Source organism: Scyliorhinus canicula, chromosome 6 (assembly GCF_902713615.1).
Source record: "Scyliorhinus canicula chromosome 6, sScyCan1.1, whole genome shotgun sequence".
Classification (NCBI taxonomy): Eukaryota; Metazoa; Chordata; class Chondrichthyes; order Carcharhiniformes; family Scyliorhinidae; genus Scyliorhinus; species Scyliorhinus canicula.
This window is the reverse complement of record NC_052151.1, coordinates 184,645,036-184,657,356: the sequence shown is the minus strand read 5'-3', so window position 1 is coordinate 184,657,356 and position 12,321 is coordinate 184,645,036. Positions and strand designations below refer to the sequence as shown.

The window sequence follows — 12,321 nt, the reverse complement described above, 5'->3', positions numbered from 1 at the left end:
TACCAGGTTCGATTCCCGGCTTGGGTCACTGTCTGTGTGGAGTCTGCACATTCTCCCCATGTCTGCGTGGGTTTCCTCCGGGTGCTCCGGTTCCCTTCTCCCCCCACAGTCCAAAGATGTGCAGGTTAGGTGGATTTGCCATGATAAATTGCCCTTCGTGTCCAAAAAGGATAGGCGGAGTTACTGGGTTACGGGGATAGGGTGGAGGCCTAGGATTAGGTAGGATGCTCTTTCCAAGGGCCGGTGCAGACTCGAAGGGCCGAATGGCCTCCTTCTGCACTGTATATTCCATGATTCTATGAAAAGTTAACGTTTTATAGTTCTCTTCATCTTTGAAAATAAACAAAGAGGGAACATCTGCAAAACAGACTGGCCTAAAATTGGCTGAAAACTTCTGCCATAGTAATGGCAATCTGCAGCATTCACCATTATTCCAATGCAGACATTCCTGGGGAAATTATGGTATGATTTACTGAGAAACTATTTCCTCTGTTTGGGAATCACAACAGCACAGCATATTTTGCACCACTTCACCATTACCCCTCAACAAAAACAACTAGAATGTAATTATTTTGGCCTGGATTTTGCAGTCAGTGATGAAGGAATGGCGCTTGGCATTCACTAAGCTGGCAGCCACCCCAAACGTTTAGTGCACTTTATGGGAGAGAGTTGCAGCCATTGAGCGTCTGATATAGTTCACCAGCTTCTGCAGGGGATCTGTCATGTGTGAGAGCAGGGCAAGCAACACTGAGTCACTTTAACCAATCAGCTTGCAGAGGTTTGAGTCAATTTGTCAAACTATGCGCATGTGCGAGTCTCATTTCCAAACCTGCAGATGGGTATTGTATACAAATTGGGGGAACCTCCCCTGAGGAGGAGGACAGAGGAGGGCCTAGTGCTCACAGGAATCCCTCTCGAGCAGAGGTGCAGGCACAAGATCATCAAAGACAGCAGAGAGGACACGTGCAGAAGATACTACTACCCAGGTGCTAGGGTGTACAGGCAGCGATCAAACTACCTGGACATGACAGAGATCCAGTAACGCAGGAGGCTACAGTTTTCAAGGGAAGCAATGATGACCATCTACTAGATAATTCACCCAGCAATATCCTCCAGGTGTGTGGGTGGACACCCAATGCCTGTGGCTCTGAATGTCACGGATCATTCCAGAGCACTGTGGGTGATCTTTGTGGAGTCTTGCAGTCAGCTGCACACAACTGTGTTAAGCTGGTCACTGATACCCTGCTCAGCCATGTAAGGACATTTATTCATTTCAGGACAGACCACGTCAGCCAGGCTGAGCGGGCAAGAAAATTTGCTGCCATTACAGGGTTCCCCCATATCCAGGGTGCCATTGATTGCACCCATGTGACCATCACGGTGCCAGCTGGCCAGCTAGGCATTTTGTGAATGGGAAATGTTTTCAATCTATGAAAGTTCACTTACAGAATCATAGAATTATAGAATTTACAGTGTAGAAGGAGGCCATTCAGCCCATCAAGTCTGCACTGGTTCTTTAAAAGAGCACCTATTTAAACCCACACCTCCACCCCATCCCAGTAACCCCACCTAACCTAAGGACAATTTAGCATGGCCAATCCACCTAGCCTGTACATCTTTGGACTTAGTCTGTGAGCACAAGACACGGATTTGCAGGTCTATGCAAGGTACCTGAGCAGCTAACATGATGCTTACATACCTCACCACTTGCAAGCGCGAAGTCCCTTCACTGTTGCAGCTCATCTTGACAGGTGGTTAATTGGCAACAAGAATTACCTGTTGAAAAGCTGTCAGGCGCCCGAGAACAGAGATTGACGAAAGATATAACTTCCGTCACGTATTCACTAGAACAGTGGTGGAGAGGACCATTGGCTTTCTGAAGACCAATACAGGAAATATAGGGCCACCATGTTTGTGGCCGTATTTGAGGATCTGTTTGTCGCAGGGGGAGAGGGGGGGGGGGGGGGGTGAAAAAGGGGGCAAATCTGTACAGACTGAATAGCTGGTGGTTGGGAAGTATGTTTCCCGGGGTGTTGATTTGCTGTAACCTGTTTTGTTACATGTTTGTAATAAAAATACGTTTTTTAAAAAGTCTCATAGAGTCATAGAGGTCTACAACACAAAAAAGACTCTTCCGCTGCTCTGTCAGCACTGCTCAGAAACAACCACCTAAGTATTCTAATCCATTTTCCAGCACTTGGGCCCATAGCCTCGTATGCTTTGGCATCGCAAGTGCACATCCAAATACTTTTTAAATGTAATGAGGGTGTCTGCCTCCACCCCCCTTTCAGGCAGTGAGTTCCAGACTCCTACCACCCTCTGGGTGAAAAAGCTTTTCCTCGCATCCACTCTAAACCTCCCACCCCAAACCTTAAATATACGACAAAAGCAAATTCCTGTGGATGCTGGAATTGGAAATGAAAGAGAAAATGCTGGAAAATCTCAGCAGGTCTGGCAGCATCTGTAGGGAGAGAAAAGAGCTAACGTTTCGAGTCCAATGACTCTTTGTCAAAGCTGACAAAGAGTCTTTGACAAAGCTTGACAGCTTTGACAAAGAGTCATTGGACTCGAAAAAACATTAGCTCTTTTCTCTCCCTACAGATGCTGCCAGACCTGCTGAGAGTTTCAGCATTTTCTCTTTCGCCTTAAATATATGACCCAGTCATTGATCTCTCCACCAAGGGAAAAAGTTTGTCTACTTTATGCCCCTCATAATTTTATAAATCTCAATCATGCCCCCCCTCAGTCTCCTCTGGTCCAAGGAAAACAACCCAGTCTACCCAATCTCACATCATAGCTAAGAACTCTCCAGCCCAGGCAACAACCTGGCAAATCTCCTCTGCACCTTTCCAGTGCTGTCACATCCCTCCTATAATATGAATTCTACAATACTCTAACTGTGGCCAAATCAATATTATATACAGTTCCAGCTGCTCTTAAACTCTATACCTCAGCTAATAAAGGCAATTATACCATATGCCTTTTTAACCACTGTACCTACATGCCCTGCTACCATAAGGCACCAATGTCGATGCATACCAAGGTCCCTCTGTTCCTCGGTGCTTTCTATGGTCCTACTATATATATTCCCTTGCCTTGTTTGTCCTGTCCAAGTGCATCACCTCACACTTATCCATATTAAATTCCATTTGCCACGCATCAGCCCGTCTATATCTTCCTGTAATCTAAGACTATCCTCCTCACTATTTACCACCCCATCAGTTTTTGTATCATACAATTCCTACAGAAGGAGGCCATTCAGTCCATCAAATTTGCACCGGCCCTGCAAAAGACCACCCCACCTAGGCCCAATATCCTGCCCTATCCCCGTAACCCATCTAACCTTTAGAAACTAAAGGGCAATTTAGCATGGTCAATCCACCTAACCTGCACAAACCACAAACATGCTGATCAACCCTCCTACATTCATGTCTAAATGATTTATATAAACCACAAACAGCAAGGGCCCCAACACTGATCCTTGTGGGACCCCACTGGACACAGGTTTCCAGTCAGAAAAATGCCCCTCGGGCATCACCCTCTGCTTCCTGCCACTCAGCCAATTCTGAATCTAATTTGCCAAATTTCCTTGGATCGCATGGGCTCTTACCTTTGCTATCAGCCTCCCATGTGGAACCTTATCAAAAGCCTTGCTGAAGTCCAAGTAGACTACGTCAAATACATTTTCCTCATCTACACTCCTAGTTACCTCTTCAAAAAATTCAATCAAGTTGGTCAGACATGACCACCCTTAACAAAACCATGCTGACTGTTCTTGATTAATCCCTGCCTCTCCAAACACAGATTAATTCTGTCCCTCAGAATTGCTTCCAATAGTTTCCTCATCCACTGAGGTTAGACTGAGTGGCCTGTACTTTCCTGTAGGTTCCTGTTTATCCCTTCATCCGTTCTTGAATAATGGCACCACATTAGCTATCCCCAATTCTCTGGCACCTCTCCTCTGCCAAAGAGAAATTGAAAATGATTGCCAGTGCCCCTGCCATTTTCTGCCTTGGCTCACTCAACAGCCTGAATACATTTCATCTGGCCTTGTATATTTGTCTATATTTAAGCATGACACACCACTCAGAACCTCTCTGTCCATGTTAATTACTTTAATTTTATTACAGTCTTTCTCTTTGATCTCTATATCCACACCGGCCCTTTCATGAACGAATACCAACACAAAGCATTCATTTAGAAACCTACCTAGTCCTCTTGCTCCACAAACAAATTGCTACTATGGTCCCTAATGAGCCCTACTGTTTCCCTAGTTATCCTTTTATCCTTAATGTACTTGTAAAACAACTTAGAATGTTCCTTCATTTTACCTGCCAGTACCTTTTCATGTCCCTTTTTTGCTCTCCAAATTTCTTTTCTAAGTTCTGCTTCCAGAAGTATCTGCTGCCAGTCCACTCTGGCCAAATCATATCTGATCTTATAAAAATCAGCCTTCCCCCAGTTTATAACTATGATTTCAGGTCCATTCTTGTTCTTTTCCATAACAATCTTGAATCTAACGGAGTTGTGATCGCTGTCTGTAAAATGCTCCCCAACTGATACTTCAACCACTTGCCTGGCTTTGTTAAGTTCAGGACCAACCCTTCTCTTGTAAGGACCTTCTATGTACTGGCTTATACAGTTCTCCTGGATGCACTTTAAGAATTCCGCTCCCTCTAATTCTGTTCCCTCTAAAATGTTTACACATAACTACCCCAGTTAGTTGAAATCCCCCACCATCCCCACCCTATTACTTTTCCACTTCTCTGAAATTTGCCTGTATATTTCTTCTATTTCTCTCGGACTTTTGGGGGGCCTGTAGAACACTCGCAGCAATGTAATTGCTCCTTTTTAGTGTTTAATTTCTATCCAGATGGCTTCATTTAAAGAGCCTTCTAAGATGCCATACCTCCTTGAATGAAAATGAAAATCGCTTATTGTCACAAGTAGGCTTCAAATGAAATTACTGTGAAAAGCCCCTAGTCGCCACATTCCGGCGCCTGTTCGGGGAGGCTGGTACAGGAATTGGACCGTGCTGCTGGCCTGCCTTGGTCTGCTTTAAAAGCCAGTGATTTAGCCCAGTGTGCTAAACCAGCCCCTTATTGCTGTAATTGATTCCCTGATCAAAACTGTGACACCCGCTCCTCTTTTACCTCCTTCCCTGTCTCGCCTGAAGATCCTTTATCCTGCCCCTCTCTCAACCACATCTCAATGACAGCAATGGGATTGTCAGATTCCTTGCATTAAAATAAATACCTTCTAATCTTGCCAATTTTCCTTCTTTCTTAATTGATCCAAAAAATCTATGCCTTCCTGACTTACTTGATGTGTCTTCCACCTTTGACTGTGCATCTCTCCCTGCTGAACCTTCTCTCAGGATCCAAGCCCCTGTCAAGTTAGTTTAAACCCCGGCGTCAACACTTAGTGTCAGGAAAGGAGAATTCGTCCCACATTTGGGTGGAAATCAGGAATAGTAAGGCGAAAAAGTCACTGATAGGAGTAGTCTATCGGCCACCAAATAGTAACGTTATGGTGGGGCAGGCAATAAACAAAGAAATTACTGATGCATGTAGAAATGGTACAGCAGTTATCATGGGGGATTTTAATCTACATGGCGATTGGTTTAACCATGTCGGTCAAGGCAACCTTGAGGAGGAGTTTATAGAATGTATCCGCGATAGTTTCCTAGAACAGTGTGTAATGGAACCTACGAGGGAACAAGCGGTCCTAGATCTTGTCCTGTGTAATGAGACAGGATTGATTCATGATCTCATAGTTAGGGATCCTCTCGGAAGGAGCGATCACAATATGGTGGAATTTAAAATACAGATGGAGGGTGAGAAAGTAAAATCAAATACTAGTGTTTTGTGTTTAAACAAAGGAGATTACAAGGGGATGAGAGAAGAACTAGCTAAGGTAGACTGGGAGCAAAGACTTTATGGTGGAACAGTTGAGGAACAGTGGAGAACCTTCCAAGCCAGTTTTCACAGTGCTCAGCAAAGGTTTATACCAACAAAAAGGAAGGACGGTAGAAAGAGGGAAAATCGACCGTGGATATCTAAGGAAATAAGGGAGAGTATCAAATTGAAGGAAAAAGCATATAAAGTGGCAAAAATTGCTGGGAGATTAGAGGACTGGGAAATCTTTAGGGGGCAACAGAAAGCTACTAAAAAAAGCTATAAAGAAGAGTAAGATAGAGTATGAGAGTAAACTTGCTCAGAATATAAAAACAGACAGTAAAAGTTTTTACAAATATATTAAACAAAAAAGAGTGGCTAAGGTAAATATTGGTCCTTTAGAAGATGAGAAGGGAGTTTTAATAATGGGAAATGAGGAAATGGCTGAGGAACTGAACAAGTTTTTTGGGTCGGTCTTCACAGTGGAAGACACAAATAACATGCCAGCGACTGATAGAAATGAGGCTATGACAGGTGAGGACCTTGAGAGGATTGTTATCACTAAGGAGGTAGTGATGGGCAAGCTAATGGGGCTAAAGGTAGACAAGTCCCTGGCCCTGATGGAATGCATCCCAGAGTGCTAAAAGAGATGGCTAGGGAAATTGCAGATGCACTAGTGATAATTTACCGAAATTCACTAGACTCTGGGGTGGTCCCGGTGGATTGGAAATTAGCAAACGTGACACCACTGTTTAAAAAAGGAGGTAGGCAGAAAGCAGGAAATTATAGACCAGTGAGCTTAACTTCGGTAGTAGGGAAGATGCTGGAATCTATCATCAAGGAAGAAATTGCGAGGCATCTGGATAGAAATTGTCCCATTGGGCAGACGCAGCATGAGTTCATAAAGGGCAGGTCATGCCTAACTAATTTAGTGGAATTTTTTGAGGACATTACCAGTGCAGTACATAACGGGGAGTCAATGGATATGGTATATCTGGATTTCCAGAAAGCCTTTGACAAGGTGCCACACAAAAGGTTGCTGCATAAGATAAAGATGCATGGCATTAAGGGTAAAGTAGTAGCATGGATAGAGGATTGGTTAATTAATAGAAAGCAAAGAGTGGGGATTAATGGGTGTTTCTCTGGTTGGCAATCAGTAGCTAGTGGTGTCCCTCAGGGATCCGTGTTGGGCCCACAATTGTTCACAATTTACATAGATGATTTGGAGTTGGGGACCAAGGGCAATGTGTCCAAGTTTGCAGATGACACTAAGATGAGTGGTAAAGTGAAAAGTGCAGAGGATACTGGAAGTCTGCAGAGGGATTTGGATAGGTTAAGTGAATGGGCTAGGGTCTGGCAGATGGAATACAATGTTGACAAATGTGAGGTTATCCATTTTGGTAGGAATAACAGCAAACGGGATTATTATTTAAACAATAAAATATTAAAGCATGCCGCTGTTCAGAGAGACTTGGGTGTGCTAGTGCATGAGTCACAGAAGGTTGGTTTACAAGTGCAACAGGTGATTAAGAAGGCAAATGGAATTTTGTCCTTCATTGCTAGAGGGATGGAGTTTAAGACTAGGGAGGTTATGTTGCAATTGTATAAGGTGTTAGTGCGGCCACACCTGGAGTATTGTGTTCAGTTTTGGTCTCCTTACTTGAGAAAGGACGTACTGGCGCTGGAGGGTGTGCAGAGGAGATTCACTAGGTTAATCACAGAGCTGAAGGGATTGGATTATGAGGAGAGGTTGAGTAGACTGGGACTGTACTCGTTGGAATTTAGAAGGATGAGGGGGGATCTTATAGAAACATTTAAAATTATGAAGGGAATAGATAGGATAGATGCGGGCAGATTGTTTCCACTGGCGGGTGACAGCAGAACTAGGGGACATAGCCTCAAAATAAGGGGAAGTAGATTTAGGACTGAGTTTAGGAGGAACTTCTTCACCCAAAGGGTTGTGAATCTATGGAATTCCTTGCCCAGTGAAGCAGTTGAGGCTCCTTCATTACATGTTTTTAAGGTAAAGATAGATAGTTTTTTGAAGAATAAAGGGATTAAGGGTTATGGTGTTCGGGCCGGAAAGTGGAGCTGAGTCCACAAAAGATCAGCCATGATCTAATTGAATGGCGGAGCAGGCTCGAGGGGCCAGATAGCCTACTCCTGCTCCTAGTTCTTATGTTCTTATGTTCTTATTACATGTTTTTAAGGTAAAGATAGATAGTTTTTTGAAGAATAAAGGGATTGAGGGTTATGGTGTTTGGGCCGGAAAGTGGAGCTGAGTCCACAAAAGATCAGCCATGATCTCATTGAATGGCGGAGCAGGCTCGAGGGGCCAGATAGCCTACTCCTGCTCCTAGTTCTTATGTTCTTATTACATGTTTTTAAGGTAAAGATAGATAGTTTTTTGAAGAATAAAGGGATTAAGGGCCGGAAAGTGGAGCTGAGTCCACAAAAGATCAGCCATGATCTCATTGAATGGCGGAGCAGGCTCGAGGGGCCAGATGGCCTACTCCTGCTCCTAGTTCTTATGTTCTTATATGTTCCCAACTGGTCTGCACAGTGGATAAACAAGAGTGTGAATAAATGTAAACAACACTTATTTTGACTCATCCACAAATATGTTACAGTGTTTGTTCTTGATCCACTTGGAACTCAAAATTCAATTAATTTAAAGTAATTAAAATAAATAAATCCTAAAAATGTTCCCTGGATACGTATTTGAATCCCCAATTCAGACAACATAAACTATCTGTTCTTTCCCTCAGTGGACTGAATGCCCAACTTTCAACTTGCAACCTTGGGATTCAAAGTTGAGGGGATTTTGAGTTTGCGTTCACGGTCCACGGGATTGACGATACAGGCGAAAAATCCGGAGATAATCCGGAAACGCAATTCTGTCCAGAGAGATCGCATTTCCCGATTTTCCACGTTCTTCGCCGGTGATGTCTTGAGGTACATGCCCATAAAGGGCGAGAACCTCATTTTAATGTTTCTGGATGTATTTGAATGTAGTCACCCAGCAGCCTCACCACATGATTCCCCCTTTGAACTTCGCCGACGTGACATCACATCGTTGAGAGATTTGCAACAATTACTTCGAGACATCATTTCCCCCCCAGGGGTGCAAAGGTAAGTGTTGTCCCTGGAAGAGCAGGGACATGGACAAGCCTGGGCAGTGACCTGGCAGTGCCAAACTGTGCCAAGGGGCAGTGCCAGGGCAGGCCCTCTGGGGAGCCACATTGGGGGAGCGGGGGAGAGGGTTCCCGTTACGTGTGGTATGGGGGAGAGGGTCGAGGGGAACTTTCAGGCACGGGGAGAGCGGATAGTGAGGGGGGGCGAAATTGCCAGCGATAATTTCACGCTGCGGAGGGAGAGCTCCAAGTGATTGTGTTGCAGGGGGGGATCCCTCCGATACATCCATGATGGGTGGGGTTGATGTTTAGTTCTGATTGAGGTACCGCTTATCTCTGTGCAGCCTGCTCTATTAGGACCTATCCCGCCAGAGTGATGGTGTACCCACTTTTTTTTAATTTTGAAAGGCCCAAGATCTGGAGTGAAAACTGGAGTGTGCTGCTGTAGAGCGACACAGGTTTTCAGTCTGAGCCTGACACTTTGAAAAAATATGGTAAGATTCCATCCATTGAGTGTGTTAACAGCGAGTCTAGCCGACTGTAAAAAACATCAGTTATGACAAGCAAATTATATATTTATGTTAAAAAGACCTTAAAAACAATCATTCTAGATTTACAACTGGACATTCTTGTATCTTTGCTCAACCATGAAAGTTGTTGATGTAGTGTTATTGTTGCTGGACTCGTACTCCAGAGGTCAGTCTAATGCTCTGGGAGCAAAGGTTCAAAGGCGGGTGGTGGAATTTAAATTCAATTAATAAAATCTGAAATTGAAAGCTAGCATCAGCGATGGTGACCAATTCTTGATTTTTGGAAACCCCATTTGGTTCACTAATGTCCTTGAAGGAAGGAAACTGCTGTGCTCGCTTCAGCAGCACATATACTAAATTGGAATGACACAGAGAAGATTATCATAGCCCCTGCGCAAAGAAGGAAACTGCCACCTTAACTAATATAAGCAAATTATGCGGATGCTGGAATCTGAAACCAAAGGAGAAAATGCTGGAAAAAATGCCACCGTACCAAGCCTGGCCTTTCTGTGACTCCAGACCCACAGTACTGTGGTTGATTCTTAACTGCCCTCTGAAATGGGGCTGGTTTAGCTCACTCAGCTAAATCGCTGGCTTTTAAAGCAGACCAAGCAGGCCAGCAGCACGGTTTGATTCCCGTACCAGCCTCCCCGGACAGGCGCCGGAATGTGGCGACTAGGGGCTTTTCACAGTAACTTCATTGTAGCCTACTCGTGACAATAAACGATTTTCATTTCATTTTCATTTCATTTCATTTTTCAAATGGCACATAGTTCAAAGACAGTTAAGGATGGGCAACAAATGCTGACCTTGCCAGTGATGCCAACATGCCATGAAGGAATAAAGGAAAAACTGCACTAGATCAACTCGGTGTCAATAATGTGCCAATATTCTTATGTAATTATTGTTTCAATAAATTATACAATGACTTTTTTTTAGAATTAAAAAACATCATAACAATGGAATTATTATGAAATAAATTACTCTATTCTGCATTAAAAGTTAATTGTGGGCCTCATTAGTGTCGGAGAATAGTAGAAGTTATCTTCAAACAAACTGTTGTTACAAAAGAATACCATTCTGGATCATTTTTCAAATATTTTAGATCAATAAATGTTGAAGATTCAGCAATGATATTGAGGTTTATTTTTCATGGTATTCTTTCTATTAGTTTTTTTTACTCTGGTAAACTATGGTTATATTCCATATGATACAGATGAAACTGAATGCTGAAATGGTTCATAATTTTTAGTTTGCTTGCTCCAAGTGAGAAGTTTTGACAAAAGTTAAATCTGTTTTCTTTCAGGGTGACGTAGGAAAAACAGGTGTCAAAGGAAACCAGGTAAATTGCTCTATCCTCATGAAAATGAAAAATCATTTAATAGTTCCAGTATTCTAATTACAAGTGTAAATAAACTTATTGAACACATTCCATAACTCCAGTATGAATTGCAAACAAAAGAATCAGGGTGCAAAGGAAACTCAGACTTTGAATTGGATTGTAATGTACACCACTACATGTGTTATTATTATCACAACGTTAATTATATCAATTATTAAAAACGTGGAACATAACGTATTAAATGTGCTAATAGTGACCAAGAATGCAGTCAACTGTTCTGTGCCTCTAAATAAAATATGGGTGTAATATAGGAAGTACCATATATGTGCAGCATTTGTATTTTAGTGCTGTCTAAGATAATCAGTACAGGTTAAATTTTACTCTGAAGTACATTCTAATTGAAAGCATTAAACTAGACAAATATCTTATCAGGTGATAGCAGCTTATATTCAACTCTGCACCATTTCATCTATTTTGATTAGAAGATTGTATGACCAGCCTACTATCTTCAAGAATTAGAATAATCAAAATATTTGATAACGTCCATTGAACAAAAATAGTTAAAGTAGGTGAGGGGCGAATGAAAGAAAGATAGAAAAAAATAATGGGTACGATTTAAATTAATGGAAACAAAGTCCCATAGTGAGTGCGTTTAGCCACGTGTTTCCAGTGCTCACAGTGGCAAGAATACAGCGCTATTGAACGGCACTCGGATTAGATAGGGGGCCTCAGTGGCTGAGGCTGCACACGGCACATAGCTCCGCTCACCGGATCTCCTCACTGACCACTGGAGCCCCCGACGTGACCCCCGACACCCGCCCCCCAACACCCACGCAGAGCACCCCTGGTCCAATCGCCAGACATAGCCTCAGAATCGGAGAATCCAGCCCTTTGTCTCAGGAATGGAGAATCCCCTTCCTGTTTTTGTCTGAAGGAATTGAGAAAGAAAGCATGGCACTTTCTCCTGGGTTTCACAATTCTATGTCTGATGATTCTAAGATTGTCAGGCAACCATTTTTTATAGCTCACATCTCTATCAACACCACTGGCCCTCGCACCCCCACCCTTATTGAGTTATCACAACTGATTTCTGGCAAACCTAGTTCTTTCTAAGATGCAAGCTTATTTTCCTAATTTCTTGATTATATTCCGTAGATAACATACGAAAGCTACTTGCATTATGTGATCACTATTTGGATTGGCATTCCCCACCTACAGGTCACATCATTCATTGGCACTCTCTCAAGTCCACGTTCCCACCCTATCTCAATAACACTTAACTTAACCTGCAACTCTTTGGACACTACGGCGCAACTTAGCATGGCAATCCACCTAACCTGCACATCTTTAGACTGTGGGAGGAAACCAGGGCACCCGGATAAACCCAAGCAGACAAGGGGAGAAAGTGCAAATTCCAC

At 43.1% G+C, this 12,321-nt stretch overlaps 1 protein-coding gene and 1 non-coding gene across 4 annotated transcripts in view; both read left to right on the top strand.

Annotated features, from left to right (window-relative positions):
* The window catches only part of col21a1 (collagen, type XXI, alpha 1), a 363,276-nt gene that overhangs the window by 280,919 nt on the left and 70,036 nt on the right, over nucleotides 1-12,321 (top strand). For all 3 annotated transcript variants that reach the window (XM_038800645.1, XM_038800643.1, XM_038800644.1), the window contains one exon: nucleotides 10,868-10,903. In XM_038800645.1, the coding sequence (XP_038656573.1) occupies nucleotides 10,868-10,903 (36 nt within the window). The remainder of the gene's footprint in view (nucleotides 1-10,867; nucleotides 10,904-12,321) is intronic.
* On the top strand, nucleotides 9,891-9,998 carry LOC119968071. Its single transcript, XR_005461105.1, has one exon. It is a non-coding gene; the product is annotated as a U6 spliceosomal RNA (small nuclear RNA).